At 34.7% G+C, this 19346-nt stretch overlaps 1 protein-coding gene across 5 annotated transcripts in view; it reads right to left on the bottom strand.

The window, feature by feature from the left end:
* Nox4 (NADPH oxidase 4) overlaps positions 1 to 19346 on the bottom strand; it is an 87903-nt gene that overhangs the window by 8304 nt on the left and 60253 nt on the right. For 4 of the 5 annotated variants that reach the window (XM_050127232.1, XM_050127233.1, XM_050127234.1 and 1 more), the window contains 5 exons: positions 14972 to 15053; positions 6838 to 6957; positions 4640 to 4748; positions 2332 to 2400; positions 978 to 1078 (listed from right to left, as the gene is read on the bottom strand). In XM_050127232.1, coding sequence (XP_049983189.1) covers positions 978 to 1078; positions 2332 to 2400; positions 4640 to 4748; positions 6838 to 6957; positions 14972 to 15053 — 481 coding nt within the window. The remainder of the gene's footprint in view (positions 1 to 977; positions 1079 to 2331; positions 2401 to 4639; positions 4749 to 6837; positions 6958 to 14971; positions 15054 to 19346) is intronic. The other variant, XM_050127236.1, reaches the window with a different exon arrangement.

The raw sequence follows: 19346 nt of genomic DNA, 5'->3' as shown, positions 1-19346 counted from the left end.
CTTGATGTTATAGAAGTAATATCAATTTAGCAATAAAGACATCAATTTTTCAGGTATAAAGTAAATTGAATTCCAAGAGAGTTCAATAATTAAATCATTAATAAATCATTAATAAATTAAACAACAATTCAAGTTTAAGAGGAAAGGTTGTACAATGTTCAGTTGCTAACAAGAGCTTCTTCGGGCATCATTTTTATAGCCAAGGAGTTAATATATTTCTATCCCAGTATACATGTTTAAAGTAATTAATTGCAAAATGTCCACATCTGCAAACTTTTTAGTACAACTTATGAAACATCTGAAAATTAAACTCAAGTTATAAATTTTAGATGTTCATGGGCACACAGCTTTCAAACTATTTTCGGTATTTTATGGCTAATGCAGTTCAATCTGGTAGTTTCAGTGAACATATATGACTGGTTCATCTGTCCTAATGTAAATGCCTTTCCTTCCACCATTAATTCTTCAGGTCACAGACACATCTATAACACTAAGATTCTTCATAGAACCTCAGCTTCTAAAAAGGAAAAATGCATTTGGAAATACTTCTTTTTTGAATAGTTAACATAAAAATAAAAGCTTTGAAAAAACTCCAATCTGACAATAAAGTACAAAAAATTAATTTCTGAATGTAACCATTGGTGACATTCCCTTGTTTACCAAAATGACATTGAAAATATTTTATTCCAGTTGCCTGGAATATACCATGTAAATAAATGTCCAAGTAAAAGTGAGTACAGAGATTTAAAAATAGGTGAGTCTAATTCATTAGCGATTTCTAAATCAATTTTAATTTTTTGGTATTCCCTGCTTTTAGGGTGGTAAATATCTGACTTCAACCTTTGATTGAATGTTCAAATGACTTTGTGATTTGAAACCATATGGACAATTCATCTTTAAACATTTCATGGGAAGGTCTAGAAAGATTTTAATTTGACCTTCAGCCATACATCAGTTTTATGAGGTGCATTACTTACCCTCTGTTACATTTTGCTATTTCATCAAATAAAAGCTTCCACCGAGGACGTCCAATAAAAAGTCTACAATTCAGTGTGGGATAGTTTTCTCCAATTATCTTCTGTCAAAAAGAAAGCACATGTTTTATAAGACATAGCTTTGAATAAATAGCACATTTCTCTTATGTGAATTCATCTGGACCATATCTTAACTTCCCAATTGCTAAGACAGAAGGTAAGAAATGGAAATATATGAAGTACAACCATTTCAAAATGTCACTTTCATTTTCTTTCCCTTTAAAATTCATTATCCTTTTGAATGCCATTTCTATAAGTTGCTGACATACCTAAATTTTAGTTGTTTCCTTTTTAATAAATTCAAAGTAAGATAAAGAACAAATACCACTTCACTGCATACTATTAAATGGGCTCAAAATTAAATGTCACTGACATATGTTTGTATGTAAGGATAGCTGTCAAATTATGCTCATTATGTGAGTAAATTAACACAATTTAATCACAAAATTTGGGGAATAACTGCAGACAAGACATCCCAAAAGAGCAGAGCTCAAAATTTCTACCCTATCAATCAATGACTGTTGATGGGTTCATTGTTAGAAATAAAAACACTCCTTAATTGTCAGTGAATAATAGTCAGATGAAACACAGAGAGAGAGAGAGAGAGAGAGAGAGAGAGAGAGAGAGAGAGAGAGAGAGAGAGAGGATTTTTTTAACCTGAAAAAAAAAAACATTTGCCCCAAGGTTCATCACATTTTATACAGCTATTTGATATTTTTAAACATGAGTTTGTTTCACATCAAAATATCGCCACTAAGAGCAGACATTGTCCCGATGAGTTGAGATGACACAAAATGCTGTGTGGAAATGCTCAGCGTACTCTCTTATCGTAAACAAAATGCCATGTGGAAATGCTCAGCGTACTCTCTTATCGTAAACAAGGCAGGGCAGCTCTTACTGTTTCTACATGAGATTCCTCTGGGAAGGACCAAGTTTAATTGGGCATGGCTTTATCTTTGCTCACCATAGCAAAACTGCCCTCTATGGAAAAAGAATCACAAGGGTGTACACTTATTGCTGCCGTCTCCCTAGAGACAAAGAACTTCAAATCAACCCCAAAAGGAAAGATGGAATCAAAAAGTTTTCTTCAGCATGCTGTGAGCGGAACTGAAAGGCACAACATGGTTGACTTCAAGGACAAGTGATGAATTTTCTGGGCAGATTCCAAAAGAGGCTTTCCTTTAGGACACTTCTGCTCAAACCTCCTGCGGTAATTTTTTTTTCCAGTATAGCTCTTCTTGTAAATCTTCCATTATCAAGAGGCTCATTTAATTAACAATAACATCCAGCCACATACCTGAATCCCATCTGTTTGACTGAGGTACAGCTGGATGTTCACATAGTCAGGTCTGTTTTCCTGCCAAAACTGAGAGCAACAAGACAATGAATAGACTCATTTAAGTTCTTTCCAAATGCTCAGGTTTTACCTAGCATATGTGATTCTATAACACAATAGATAATTTGGCTGATCATAGTAACATAGTCATAGAAAGTAGTCATGGAGTTGATAGGTGATTAATAAATACACAGACAAGCAACAGGTGACAGGATTCATATTCATACCTTGCTCTGATCTAATGCTGATATTTAGGGATGATGATGATGGCAGAAAAAAATTATGTACACCTAAAGATGCAGTATAAGTCATTCTAAGCACCATCTTATTCCTACTAGTCCCCTTTAAACATCCTTTATTTTATTTTCTGTGAGGCCCTAAATTTTAGCCTGTTGCTTCACTCATCAATAAACATAATTTTTATTTAAAAAGACAATAGGGATATAGGATATTCATCATAGGGAAAAATCAAAAGAATAAAAAGTAGACATGTGCCTTGTTTATGGTCATTCACTGCCGACTTTCCTCAAGTAAAAGTGGAAGAGACAAGAGGCAACTGGCAAAGAAGCAGCCTAGAAAAAGTGAAACAACAGGCTTTCCTTTTCCTCTCCCACCTGGAAACCTTGATTCTACATTAACTATTCCAAGTAGCTTCATATTTGGGTTATGTCACATCAATTATAGAGTATTTCTAAGGTTCATCCACACTTTACCATGTGTCAGAGTGCTCATCTCTTCAGGTTAAAGAATTTTAGTGTACAAATTCACTGTATTTCGTTTCTTCATCAGGCATACATGAGATGTTTGCATGTTTAGAATATTATGAATAATGCTTCTAGGAACACTTTGTGCAAGTCCACATCTTCAATAACACTAGATTTGTACTTAAAAATTTTTTCCTAACATAAAGTCTGAAGTACCACACACATACATGCATAATGAATACACATGCATGCATGCAACATATGAACACAAGCCCTACATATGCACACATACACACAACTCTATTCTTGCTTTTTCTTATGTTGTAGACTCCTCTACTATTCATCTATTGCATTAAGCATACGACTCTATCACAGCACTTCCTGGAATGCTGGGTTCCCCATCTTGAATTTGCTGCCAAGGTTCTTGACTAATCAATCCATTCAAGTCTGTACCCCAACAGCATTTGGTTTGGTCGACACTCCTGAACTCACTCCTTAAATAAACAGACACTCTGTCAGCAACACTGATATACTTCTACGTTCCTTTCTTTTTGACCCAAATTGAAATCTCAGAATCAGACATACTGCATATTTATTGGTTTAGTTGTCTATCCTACTACTAATATAAGAAAGATAAAAACATGGCTATATTTTGTTACCGTATATATCTTTATATCCTAATTCACAGTTGGCAGTTAATGATATTTGCTGGATGATAGCAAGATTGATTCCATGTAGAAAAAAATATTGCAATGAAGCATGTGAATGATGATCACTGAAGAACTTTTTACATTTAGAAAGTGCCAACATTAAGGAAATGATAAGTCAGTAACAGTGAGCCATGGAATTCTCCACAGCAGTATAGACAACAAATTGATTCTATGCTCACTCATAGAAAAACAACATTTATGATGTAGAAAGAAGTTTTCAAATGATTTGAAGAAAAACATAAATAACATGCTAGAACTTTCATAATTCTAGTGATATAGACTTTATAGATAAATTAGTAAGAGATTTGCCTTTACTCAATTGATTTGAAGTATTTATAGCTTTATTTATATAATTTGTATCTATACCTCTCTATACATAAAAATTAATGGAAAGTATTAATGATAGAATAGGCAAAATGCATATTATTTCTGAGTAAGAAATAAAAAATTGATTTTTAATCATGTATAGTGGATCATGAAACTTGCTGACTATAACATTAAAACAAGAATATGGGACAAACTTATTATAATTGAGCTTAGAAGATGATGTAGTGTTTGTGGTGGTCCCTTCATCCCTTTTCTCTATTTTCTCATCACTTCTAGCCATGTGCATATACATGTATGTGGAGTGTTTTATGTTAAAATGCAAAAACACATGTTAAAGAATGTCACAGGAACACACATATATTTGAAAGCACTCATATCTGAGAAGATGTACATCTGTTTTTGTTAGATATTACTTCTGGTTGTAGATACTAAAGAACTTTTATTCTATAATGAGTATTTCTTGCTTTTAAAATATAAAAATATTTAGAAAATGAGATAACTAAAAAATAATAACCATCCTAATAATACCTTGTTGTGTAACATACAGAGCAAGTCTGCAAACCACTGGAAGGACCGGATGTCTCTGCACACCCAGATAAAGTACAGTCTTCTTAGCTTGTATGGTTTCCAGTCGTCCCTTGAAAATCAAGAGTGAAGTTGTGACTGGAACTGGATGAACAATACAAAATTCACCTATTCTTGAACATTTTCATTCATAAGCAACCACTAAGAGACAAACAAAGATGTCCCAAACCCAGTCACTTCCATGTCAGCATGCTATACACTATATGCTATTACTGTCGCTTACTGTAAACAATACATTGACTCTATGATGTCATCAACTGCTAAATTTATCAGTATTATATACACATCCACTTTGAGACCATAAACTGAACTATTGGATAAGAAGAGCACTGGCTCATGAGTCTCAGAAAAACAAGTTCTCTATTTCAGGGAACTGTATCATTGTGCAGGAATCAAAAGGTCATTCGGCCTTGCCCTCACTTTTAGGCAAAAATCATTCCAGAAACTTGGTTGTTTATCCCTTTCTTAACACTCACTTAATAAAGATTTCACAACCACTCACTATGTAATACATTCCATTCACTCTCAATTCCAAGTCAGGATGCCTAGTTATGACTATGAAGCTGACTTGAGGTTAAGAAAATGTTCCTATTTTTATAATACTAAATATCAAAATAACTCATAATATATTGTCAGAAACAAATGATTTCTGGATTGTAACATGCTTATTTTTTTAAGAGTCTCCAACATGTCCCCAAATCACATCCAGTAGAATACTTGAAATGAAATAAAATATTATTCAAAAATATCTTTCATTTATCTTTTGTGCTGAGACAAGGTCTAGCTATGTAACCCAAACTTATTTTGAACTCGTGACACTCCTAACTAAGCCAAAGGAGTGTTAATGCCTCTGCTTCTTCTTCCTCCTTCTCCTTCTTTTTAAAATATTCCCTCAAACATTTTAAAGTGAATTTTGTCTATTTGAGAAGTGAATGGAAGTGATCCGGGATCACCTTTTTTGCTGTCACTGTGTGTTTTTATGGTGAAGAATCAACCTTTGTTTATAATTCTGGAACTAAAGTACTGAGAGTATGTCCCATTTGGGCAACCTCAACTTTGACATTTCTTTTCTTCGGTTTGTTACAAAGTTGCTAATAAATGAAGGGCTGAGGTGATGAAGTGTCCATCATCTTCTCAAAGGAGCTTTCCCTGATCAGACTCTTATAATTACCCCCAGACATTTATTTTTATAATCTATTCAACATTTTTTTGCTTAAAAGGTTTTTTATGAATTAATTTCATAATTATATATATATAATGTATTCTGGTTCTCCCCCCACAATCCTATCTTCTCTCCCTCCATCACTATCATTTTTCCTTAATTCCCTATCAATCCTGTTCCCAGATTCATGACTTTTGGTTTTGACCTGTGGTCCATTTAGCTTTACCAGAGCCATTTGTGACCACAGGATTGAATTAACCATCGGAGCCTGGTGGGGTCACCAGTGGTCACAAAACTAAAGACATTGACTTTCTTTCCCTGAGTCTATCAGTAGCATGTAGTTTGGCAATGGCTTCATCAATCCCTTACTACTGATGTGCTCATACTTCTGCAGACTCAGAAAGTCATGACTGCAATGGTTATGTTTTGTCCAGAAGAGGACATTTCAATCCTGGCCTCTATAATCTCTATTCTTTCTGCCTCCCTGTATTAAAATATTCTCTGATCCTTACAGAGCTTTTCATTGGATTTGATATTTTCAGAAACAATTCACCATATAAATGTGTTACTTTATTTTAAGTTGCTCTAATTGAATGTTGACTTTCTAACAGCAGAGTCTATGTTTCCATTGACTGTTTTACCCCCAGTAACTCTAAGATTAATTGGCACAAAGGCACCCCAAAGTAATTTTCACAAAATGAATGAACAATGGCACCACTGTGAGGAGGTCAAGCAAGAAGGCCTAGGGTGTATAATTCTTAATAGGAAAAGAAGATGGATTTCTTTTTCCAGGGAGCATGCTGGGTGCTGAAGCTCATAAACTGTGAGTTACTGAATTTTTCACTTCTCTTAGTAGGAAATGAAATGTCTTGAATAGCGAGTAGGAAAACTCTGTAAAGAACTATTTCATATATAAACTAGAATTATTTAAATATTGGTACTTCTCTGTTTGGAGTAAAAATAGATCTAAGTGACATACAGCAGGGTGTTTAGTATCGATGCAAACGGAGTGACCCCAATGCCTCCGGCCACACAGAGGCTAACTTCATAGTTCAGCGACTCCTCAAATGGACTTCCAAATGGACCATCAATGTACAACCTATAGAGAAGGTGGACAAAGAAAATAAACTAATTTCTTATGACATTTACTATTCATGCTGAATCCAAATTCTAGGTACTGTGATTTCTCAGGCATTATCTCTTTGTTTCTTACAGTGAGAAGTCGTAAGGAAAAAGCAATTTGTTTTGAGCAACTGATACCAAAACAAGAACATCCTTCCATTTCTACCTTAAACAAAAGTTTAGGAAAGCACAGGAAAAACTATTCTGTAAAGGAGTGATTGGTTAAAGCTCTGGTAATATTTCACTATGACAACTGACCAAATGAAAATACCAGTTTCTTCTATGTTTGAAACTTAATAGTGTACCCTTGAGTAGCAAGTACTCTGTCACACATATTTACTCACATATACAGTATATGGACTGGAAATCAGAGAAAGCAGAAGAATCTAATTGCTCCTCGCTTGCCCTAGATAAATTATTAAGAAATCACAATAGATATTGTCCTTGATCTGTGAGTGCTTGTGTGTGTGTGTGTGTATACATTTAAACATCCTTAACTGTAAACAGAAATCACCAATTGTCTACTTAGTATCCATCCTTCTTCTCGTAGTAACAGAACATTAATTTTATTCAGGGAAGCGAACGTCCAGCCAAAACACCACATTTCTCAGATTCCATTCATCTGTTTTGACTGTGTGGCTATTTTGGCAGATGTGGAACAAATGATTCTGGAATGGAAAGACGTCTTATGAGAGGTTGTCTCACTTGGCTGCTGTGACTCTTTCCCTTCACCTTTCCTCTTGTATCCCCGATGTCTAAAAGGTCCATTTTTATGGTCAAATAGTTATCTGTGATGATTGCAGAATAACCATATTTTTGTGGTTTGTGTGATTTCAGCATCTTGACAGGAAAGATAGACCTTATGTAGATAAGACAGTTGCATTGAACATTTATCTCAACAAACAAGCATCAAAATTGATATGCCTAATGTAGGAAGAAATCCTATGACTACATATCTTATACAATTACATATGTACAATTCTTACTCTGTCTACTTAACTCATAGCTTACATTTAGTCAGCAAACATGAAATATGTGTGAATTATTTGTATGATGATGTTTTTGATTCAAGACCCACAATGACTTGAGACCTACCCTATAAATGTTTGCATCTTCACCTATGCCACATTGAATGAGTTAGATAACAGATTAATTGAATGCATTGATACCTTAAAAGATGAGACTGTAAATTTCAGAATTAATATTTATACATTATTTCATCAACAAATAAGTAAGAGGAATCATGAAAAAGACCTTTCCACTATGTGTCTGCTTCCAAAGCAACACATCCTCCTCCCTCCCCACATGGCTATTCTCTGGTGTTTTGTAATAGCTTTGAACACAAACACTAGAACTTGAAGTTCCAGTCACTTACTAGGAATGAGATCACCGAGGAGCTACTTGACCTTGCTAAACTCCATTTTCTTCATCCATAAAAGATACAAAATGTGATGAGACAGAGAAAACCTGTTAGGAATTGTAGAATGCAACCCAAACACCAGAGATCGTTTCTACATAAGACATCAGTGTGTTTATAGTATGCCACTGGGATGAGGCACAGCATCAACAGAAGAAGTGGACTAAGCTCAATACAAGGTGGGGATGGTAAGGATTTGTTATGATGGATCTCTGAGAATCAGTTGCTTTTCATTAGAAACAGTTTTAAAAATTCGTTATAAATTAATACATATAAATGAGGTCCCATGTAATATTTTGAAAACTGAATTTACTATGAAATATTTAAATCATCTCAGTAACAGAATTCAAACACACACACACACACACACACACACACACACACGGCCCAAACAATGGTGAAGGGAAAAGATTACAAAATCACTAGTGACCTGTTCACTGATTGATGAGACCTAGATTTTTTTATGAAGGTAGAAAGAGACAAGAAAAAAAAAAACAAGAAATCTAATTTTTTACACATTAACTTCATTAATGTGCAAAATAACTTGGTTTTACTTTATGAGTAGTAGTAACCTTTAGTACCAGATTTTACAATTACATTATATGTGACAAGATTATGGATATTAAATGCAAGTCTTCACTTCTATAAAACTGCAGCTGAGCTATGGACATAATTTTAAACTTCAGTTGACAAGTGATGGAACATTCTATTATGAAGGACAGCATACCTTTATATTCAAAATTCATTTCTACTTTTAGAACCAAAGAAGCCTTTTAACATGGAACTTTGACATATAACATACTTTAAAAAATCATGATATTGTTACTGGTGACAAATATTTATGATCTGTATACAATCATTTCATTCGTACTTTGAAAACTATTTATATATCTTTTTAATTTTTTAAACCGTTTAAAAATCTTTAAATAATTGTTATTTTAATTTGTGTGTGTGTGTGGTTGTATGTGTGGGTGTGTGCGCACATGCATGTCATTATATGCCACCGATACGCAGTGGCCCTTGGAGGCCAGAAGAGGCACTGGCACTAGAGTCACATGTGATTTTTTTTCTTGAGGCTTCTCTTCTTAAAAGTTTTAAATTAAGAAAATCAACAAATGCTTAAGTTTTACCTCAGAGTCTAAAACAAGATATCATCAAAATAAAAACTGCTTATTTAAAATTTAATCTGTTCCAGAAGCTGTACTAATTATTCTATATATCCCGTCACTGTAGAGTCACAAAATAACTTAAAGTAGGCATAATAAATTGCCATTTAATTGTAATGGAAATTTAAATGCCGAAACATCAAGTAATTTTCCCTAGACCACAACTCCTATTTAGAGAAAAGATAATTTCTAAATTCCTTTTGAATCTATCTCCAGCATTCCTTTCCTTAATGACTAGACATTAATCATACCAGCCAATCACCACTTCTTTTGGTTGGGAAAATAAAGGGCATGCAGTCCTCGACCATCCATCAGGTAACAATTTCTTCTTCATCTGGGAGAAAAATGATTATGATTAACTACTCCCCAGGAGAAGATGGATTTGCAGTTTAGATCACTCAAGAGATAATTACATCAGTAAAAGCCATAAAAAGTGGCGAGGGAGCATTAAAAGACCGAGATGGTCTTCAAAATCTGTCTTGCTTTAATGGGTTGTAAAGGAACGTGAGAATGGAATTTCTTGGAGGGCTTATTAACACATGCAGATCTGGGCCCTACCCCTAGACTCTCTATTCAAGGTTAATTTTCTGGATGAAGGCTAAGACATGAAGCTCTAACAGCATCCCTGGCATCCCCAGCAGAGCTGTACTACTGCAGATGATGATTTTGAATACAGTGATCATGGGAGCTCCTGGAAGCCCATAACATTTGGATCAAAACTCTGTAGAGGGCAGGAGACTTAACTCAGTGGTAAAGTTCAGTAAAACACTTGCCCACCTAGGAGCCACTGAGCCTGCAAACATGGAGATACAAAACAAGCAAGCACAGACCTTGCTAGAAGATTTGGATGGCAATATACATTTAAGGAAAGAAACATTGCTAGCAAAATGTTAAGTAAGCCTTTGAAGACAGAAGCCATTCATCACTTAAAAATCTGCAAGGATAAAATTTTTCTGGAATGGAACTACCAAAAAAAAGCATATTCTTGAAATTATATTCTTATATCCATTATGAATTGACACATTTAGTTTAAGAGTAGCTTTTAACTTTCATTTTAGTACTCATCTATAAAACATATTCATCAACTATTATTGAGGCTATGAATTAACTCTGATATCTATCTGTTTGCTGAGGATACTTTTGAAGAGCAATGAACAAACAATACTCTGTTAAAAGTGGGTGGTTTCTATCATGGGATTCTTAAGGTTTACTTTTCTCTTCTTTCCATGTTGGGGATCAAAGCCACAGGTTCAAAGCACGCCAAGTAGCCCTTTATCAATGAAAGAAACTCAACCTGGATTTTTAAGATCTTTTCACAAACGAAGAATTTCAGGACAATCTACTAGTCAAAAACAAAACAAAGAAAAAAAAAGTTCCCAATCAACGAAAACCTCACAAACCTAAAGTCCACTGACACTGAAAGGTGTCTGGCAGGCAATAATAACAGAGGAGGACAAACCAGCAAAGCCTCTCAAGCACGCAGATGCTAAGTCATGCATACATATCTCTTGGACACGCGTGCATACTCAGAATGTTAGAGGCATCAGGCAAACCTCCAGCCAACTGACTCACATGGCTCCTCTAGAACCGGTTCTTATGAATATGTCTGAGTTACTCTGTCAGACACATAGGTGTCCTCTTGTTTGTTTGTTTATTGGTTTTGAACTGCCGGCTTCTTGATTTGTCGTATCTCTTAAAGAGAATCTTAAAATTTTAGCAGTACTTCAGTTTTTGGAATATCATTTTATTTTAGTGGTCTGCTAGTTTTCTAAAGCTCTAAAGAGTATGTTTTAATTGTGAGTTGAATGTTAGGGGCTGTGGGACTTACTACCTGATAATATTAACAGAATAACCCCCCTTTGACATATTGCTTCCCTAGACTAGAGAATACCAATGGCATCAGAAATATTCATGATTCAATTCTACAAACAAGTCCAAAATTTACATTTTTAGCTATCTTTTCAGCTAGGTATTAGAATTCCACTAGTAAAGATGTCCTAGTGTAGGGAGGAGTAGAGAAGAGACAATAATTCTTGTTTTGTCTTTTCATTTTAAAAAGATTTCTTTTTGATTTTTGTGTATTTATATGTCTGTGTATCTATGTGCATGATGTGAGTGAAGGAGTCCTTACAGACTGTGGTGAGCCACCTGATGTGGATACTGGGAACCAAACTCAGATCTTTTGCAAGAGCATCACATCTCTTAACCATTGAGTCACTTCCATTATACCAACAATGTAAGTAAAAAAAAAAAAAGTCTATTTGTGATAAAGAAAATCATAATTGTGGCTGTGGAAACATCCAGAAGAGCATCCATATCACATAAGCAGGAACACAACAGAAAGGGCTTCAACCTTACTAATCACCCCCCCCCCAAACAGAGCCTATGAACAGGACATCTTTCTTGGGAAGCACAGTGATCCCTATGACAGCATCAAGCTTGGAAAATGGTAATCAGACCACACACAGAGCTTTCATGCTGCACGGAGGCAAGGCTTAGGGTTGAGGAAGTGCAGAACAGAGAGAAATGAGGAATAGGATGAGAACTGACTTCTTTTTTACAGGCCTGGGGTTTCACATCCTTTTCTTTAATACCACAAAGCTGTGTAAAATGGAATTAGGACAGACACTGTGCCTTCCTCAAATTAATGTAGGAAGAAAACATCTTTGCTACTTCTGATCAAAACATAGGAGTAAAGAAAGATATTCATAGAAACTGTCACTCATTTCCCATCATGAGGGCAGTAAAAAGAGGTTGCAGTCACCCAAAATTCAGACTGCGTCTTCTCTCCTCTTCACCTCCATCTAGTGAGTAACCACTACATTTTGTGGATTGTGCCTCCTGACATCCCATGATAGTCACTGAACAGTTCCTATCACCAGCACCTCATGGATCCTTTATGAATTTTGAATGGAGATTATGTTATCCTGAGACAATGCTTCATGTTTTACTTTTGATCCATGGTAAGTGGATGAAAATATAGGTTAGCTTTTATTCCCATTGCTTAAATCCTTCTCACGATTCTCCACTGTCATCGCAACAAAGTCTAAGTTTCGTTAAATAGCAGACCAGATGGAGTCATCTTCATTTATCTTTATATTCTTCTCACTAGAGTGTGCCTACAGATGTGTGTACTGCACAATTATTGTAGGCTGGTGTGCTCCTCAGGCATTACAATGGCTTCATGTGTTATGTACTCTTGGTTTTAACTAAAGAACCTCTCATCTGGACATTTTACTCAAGGACAAAATTAACTTTATATACTTTTTTTTTCAATTTCTCCACATATGCCTTAACACATTGATATTATTTATTCATTAAGCTTTTCCCTCTAAGAATTCTAGCGCCCTCAAATAATACACTGTACCTTAGTCATTTTTATATTATTGGTAGTTATGATCAAGTGTCATGAGGTATGTATTCAATGCACATTTGATGAATGGTTAGATAAAAATATGGGTGGATAAATGAATGAGAGCCTGTATAACAAGATTAAATATAATTTGGAATAACAGAGATCTGAGTTTGAGAATCAATGGCACCACATTACTTGGTTATGATATTTAATTTTTTTCTTCTCAATCCTCTGGAAAAATAATAATAATAATAAAAAGAAAACAATAATACTAGGGAAATGATAAAGATTTCATGGAATTATTCATTGAAAGGTATAATATAAATCCTAACATATAAATATATTCTGCATGCTACTAACATTTCATTATTAGTGTGATAATAAAAGTATGGAAAAATATATTACTCTTAAGTGAACAAAAACTACTGAAGAGAGAGAATTTCTAGAAATAGGACTCTGAATACCGAAGAAAAAGGAAGACTATCTTGCTAAGAGATGAAACCTGAAAGGTCATCTGAGGACTGTGCTGTAGAGATATTACACAATATTATGACTTGAAGACATTTTTAAGCAGCCAGTTGGAAATAAGATTGGGTTGAGACAGATTTTACTATCCAAATAATTAAGATTGTTCTTTGGCAGTCAAGCAAAACAATAATTCTGACTTCTGTTATAAATAATATTCCTGTTTATAAGTAGTGGATGCTTATCTAAGTGCTTAGCATCTCATAGGACTTAATCTATATGAAAGGAAAATGGAAATAAGTTTTTCTGCATTTTCACAACACTTTGTCCACATCCACACTAAGCCTTCCAAAGCTACTGTGTTATGTTTTGTTGACTTAATTATCCACTTAAACTTCCAGTCTAAATTATGTCAAATTTCTTCAAACATTTTGCACATATAAGCTGATTAAATAAGAATAAAATATAAAAATCCTCTAAAAACATATCATAAGCCAACATCTTTTCAGACATCATGAGCTGAACAGAGACTGAGAAACCAGATGTGTTACGCCTGTTTATTTCCTCTAACCTCCACATCCAAATGTGCTTTGCACTAAGTGTCCTCTTCCTCTCTTTGAGTCCTCATGTTTATTCTCATAACAGCCACATTTATTCACACTGAAAACTCTTACAGAACAGTGTCTGCACTTGACTTTTGGAAAACGGGTGTCCCTATTTTTGGCAACGGGTCAAATGAGAGTCCATGAATTTAAGAATGTGATTAAGAAAATTTGTCATAATTTAGAACCATGTTTCCCAGAATTATTACAAAATGTTTTTCAAATGGCTTTCCCTTAATATTTCTTTGGTTATGTTTCTGTTCCTCTGTCATATAATCAAACATACATTTCATTGATGAGTCACGTTTTCTACCACATGAGTTTATTTCACCTCAAGACCACATTTTCATATTCTCTATTGTTTGTTAGATTTTTCATGTTCAGAGAATGCTAAAGATTAAAAGAAATCATACAATCTAATTAAGTCCACCCAAATCCCAAACCCACCACATTCATTAGCTAGAGTATTGTGAGCCTATGTGGGATATTATAGGTTTCATAGATATTATCCTTCATATGCAATATATTGTAGACAAGTTGCTTTCTACCTTGTGTTTTAGGTCATAAGGCATATTTTTAAACAAAAAATGGTTTATTGCAATTAATCGGCAAAGGAAGTAGAAAATTAAGAGGACAATCTTTATGGAAATACACCTTCTTTAATGTAAAGAATAGAAAATAGAGAATAAGATTAGGAGCCATCCACTGATGATACAGCATGACTATACAGGAGGCTCATTGCTTGCACTGAGGAGCAACTCCCCAGGCACACAAAGATCACTGTAATTAGAAGCAGAGATTGGTCTTCTGCACCACTTCTGAGGAGCCAAAGATCAGACGTTATAAGTGAGATATTAAGTGATTTGGCTAGGTTACTCGGGATCTTTACAAATCCCACAGAATAATTACATTTTGCTTCCTTGCATCAAGTTCTGCCAATATCTAGTGCTTCTCCTCTCAACACCCAGCAGACTCCTGCTACTTACTTGGGATAATTTCTAGACTGAATGAAGGGCAGAATCTCAGAGTCCTGGCCAGATGGAGGGAGCAGTAAATCTCGGAATCGTTCTGTCAAAAGAAAAAAAAAAGTAATTATCAACTGTGAAAAGTTCATCAAGAGAATCATCTCAAAATAGAATTAGTTTTCTTTCTACTCTCTGCATGTATTTCATGACTAAAATAATAAAGTAACTGAAAATAATTTTTAAAAGTATATTCTTTGGTATAGACTTGTAAAATCTTATCACTGAAACATCAGAAAACACACAATGACATTAATTATTAGAGATGTATACTGCTATTACTTATATAAGTTGAAAAATATCAATTGTAGCTCTCATGTTATGTGGCAGGCATTTGGCAGCGATGAGTGTCATAAGATTAACATTAGGCCTAAGCATGCCACTATACACTGCTGATAATAAAGAGCAGTTATAAGAGCTTGTAAGAGTGCTTTAGGGTTATTCTGGAAATGTGAACTTTGCAATGACTATTGTTAAATCTTTCTAGTCCATACCCTGTAGCAACTTTCAGTATGACTGGGTAGAAAGCATGAGGGTATGCAAAGCAACATTTTTATAACAATCATAAACAGAAATATCTAAATTTCTCATAAACATGCGACTAAGAAACCTATTCTCTTCGGATAATAGAACACTTACTAATAGAAGCAAACTGAATGCTTTTATTTGTAGATACAAACCGAATCATGTTGTAAGCTTTTGAGGATGGGAATGCACAAAATATCATTTTATAGAGATAGAAGGCAATGAAATAATGCATTGTGTCAGCACAGTGTTTATAAAGCTGAAGAAACCAATGAAGACAATGAGGCAGTCAATTCCATTTCACAGTAACTTTTAGGAAGAGTTAGATGTATTCAGTAATGAAGAAGCAAAAAGGTCATTGTGAGTAATTTTTAATACTTCATATGCACTAATTATGTTATAATGAATGAATGTTTCTCAATACTTCAAATGTACTAATTATATTATCACGATAACTGAATGACTGAGTTTAGAGTAGTCAAACAAGGAGAGGAGGTCATGAACCAAGATTTAGTTGAATGGACTTTAGGGCATTTAAAATTCTTAAGGAAGGCAAGGAGAAGATATGACAGAGAAAAAGGCACGAATTATATTAAATGCTACCTTAGCAATACTAACTAAGTGCCTCGCTGCCTGCATTGTTGAAGTGTTTACTGTAGCAAAATTGGGCAAGGTAGAGCATCATGATTCATTAGGGAACAGCTGAGTCTTTGTCTCCACTAGTAAATCTAGAGAATGAGTACTTCTGCCCAACTTACACAACCCAGCTGCAGCAGTGGGCCAACCTAAAATGCCAGTGCTGCTGTAGATCTATTGTCACTAGAGGGGAGCACTCTCCCTGAAATACTAAAATCTACACTTGACGACAATGCTCCTTCCCAGTTACTGTATGTTACAAAGATAGTCACTTGTAAGCATAACAGAAGGCCACAAAGGATTCCCAAGAGAAGAGGCATACAACTTCTTTTCACATGTTTAACCAGAATCATGTCACAGTTTTCCATCACAATTTTTGCCTTTGTCACTCAGTCTTTACAGCAACACGCTTGGGGGTGAAGCAGTGGGATCCAAGAACGGCCTTATATTTTCTGGTTCTATTTTGAAGTGCAGAGTTCTGAAGCTGAAGCTCTCATTTTTTCCTTTTGGATTTACTCTTTAATTTGCATCCAAATTTTTGAAAACTTATGAAACATTAACTACTGCTGGGTTGTTATGTTTAATCTATGAAGTTATTATTTGTTCCAGTAGGATGATATCAACTATTTTTGAAAGTGGTCTGCTTTCTTCTCTTAAAAATATTTCTTTTATTATGTAAGATTATAATTAAATCATTTTCCCATCTCTTTCTTCCCTCCAAACCCTTCTATTTACAACACTTGCTCTCTTTCAAATTTATGGCATCTGTTATTTGATGACACATGACCCTGCCTTTTATTTTAAAGGAGTACTTTTCAATGTTTACCTCTTTCCAAATACTTTTACTATTCAATCCTTTTCTAAAATAGATCCTGAAAAATGAAACTTAAGACCAAAAGAAATCAAGAAGTTTATTGACCATGTAAAAGAATGTTTTCTCTAAAACGTATAGCAGAATTCACTGGGAGCTAAAAGCATGCCTTGAAATTTGGAGACTGAGTTCCAAGCTTGCTTAAGACGAAAATGCTTCAGCCGCTCAGATTCCTGCCATCAGTTATCAAGGGCCATCCGTTCTTCATCTGATTCCACAAGAAACATACTTTGATTTTTCATTTGCCGAGAAAGGAAAGTAAAATGCCAAACAACGTGCTTATTCAGCCGACACAGGATTTTCTTAGAAAATAGCAGATTCCCAACACTATTGCTCAGGCCTTTCACAAGGCATCCTAGAGGAAGTTGTTAAAGCCACTGACAAGAACCAAGGGACTCGCTGCCATGATGCAGTGATGAGCTGACTAATGAGGTAGAGATGTCTGGAGGTGATTTTCCACCAGCCGGGAATTCCTTAATTGACACGAGCTCCTACAGACTTTCAACTTCATTTTATTTCTCTCTAATTCAATCAACAAAATGGGCCTGGAGGACAACCTATACAGAACTACACTAATGTGTGCAGTATAGACAATCACTTATGACACAATATAGCCATTCAAGAACAAAATTAGAAGGAATATTTCCCAATTTAAAAATTTTGTTTTGATATATTTACTATGCCCCAGTGTCATGTTACCTTTAGGAGAAACTAATCAATCATCCAATTATTGGCAATGTGCAGTACATGAACTACAACAAGGATTTGTGTAATGACAATAAAAATCATGGGAATCTATTTCTGTTGTGAGAATGGAATATTCCTATCACTACCAAGAAAATGAGGAAGATGGAATGATTTAAGAGAAAAATTGACAGTGAGGAATGATATCCCTTTATAACCTAGGAAAAAATCTTTTGATTACAGAACTTAACTAATCTTGTTCAGTAACATACTTGAAAGGAATTTATTTGGTAGAGGCAAGATTTGAGCAACTTCAAATAATTGTGTTTCTATAGGTGGTCTTTTTTTTGTTTCTTTCACTATTATCTTCAATATGAAAATGAATGCTTCACTTACTTTGAATACTCAAATATCACAGGCAAGAAAGGAAAGTCATATAAAGCATCTCTCAAAGGTGACAGAATTGCCCCAAAATGAGACATTTATTGCATTTTTATTAAAACATACAATTTTATCCTTTTTCTTTTAATCTTTATATTATGTACAATTTCCCAGTTTTGGTTGTCTTTTTCAAAAAGCCCCGAAATCAAATCCTTAAAGAACACTGAAGTTCCCCAGGGTATATTTGATCTTATTTATAAAGTTAACTGAAATAAGTCAGCCATGGTGGTGCACACCTTTAATATAACACTTGAGAGGCTGGGGCAAGAAAATTGCAAATAAGAGCCAGTCGTTACTACACAGTAAGTTTCCTTCTTGAAAATGCATAAGAAAATGGGAAAAATAAATGGAGGTATATGACAGGTAATATTAGAAGTTGTGTTGTCAAGGAAACAGAAACTACACCCAGGCAATATAAAATGAAACTGTAAAATTGATTCTATCATGATACTTACCAGATTTTACATTGATTTTTTTTTAACATAGAAAGTACTATATCAGTATAGATATGTGAAATTTGGTCTTTGTAGTCAACTGGATTACAATGAGAGGTATCTAAGACTGCTAATATATCACTGTGTACCTCAGGAGGCATTTTCAAAAGGGTCCACATGTGAGAAAATTAGAGTGTTTTGGTGGTGAATGCATGGCTGGAGAGTGTGAAGAGTAACATATTAGTGGCACTTTCCAAGAAACTGGAGCCCCGGCTGAAAAAGAGGTCTGAGAAAAACAGTGTTCGTAGCCCGGGAGCCATTTCTTTGTAAGACGGTTTGAATTTTGCTGCTGCCACTACACTCTAGCTTCTTAGACCTTCCGTGAACCAACAACACCAGCAACTTTCCAGTGAGCTTCAACCTTGCATTAAGATTGATAAGTTTCTTGGACAGGGAACTACTTGGTTCTCTGCTATAGAGTCCAGACAGCAGTTGTTAGATCACCTAGAATCTGAGGTTTAAGTCAGTCTGAAACATAATCCCATTTTCTGATCTCTCAATGTATCATTTGTCATATCATATAATATAATATCATATCTGTTTATATATCTATTAATAATTTATATATCATCTGTCATCTAATATCTAAATACCTATCTGTCTATTTTTCTATCTATCTAATTTCTATCATTTGCCTATTTATGCAAATATATACATGCAAATTCTTTTGGCTCTTTTTTTATACTGT

Source organism: Alexandromys fortis, unplaced genomic scaffold (genome assembly GCF_014885135.2).
Source record: "Alexandromys fortis isolate MF-2015 unplaced genomic scaffold, M_Fortis_MF-2015_v1.1 scaffold_272, whole genome shotgun sequence".
NCBI lineage: Eukaryota > Metazoa > Chordata > Mammalia > Rodentia > Cricetidae > Alexandromys > Alexandromys fortis.
The sequence above is the reverse complement of the archived record's forward strand: the minus strand, read 5'-3'. Positions and strand labels throughout refer to the sequence as shown.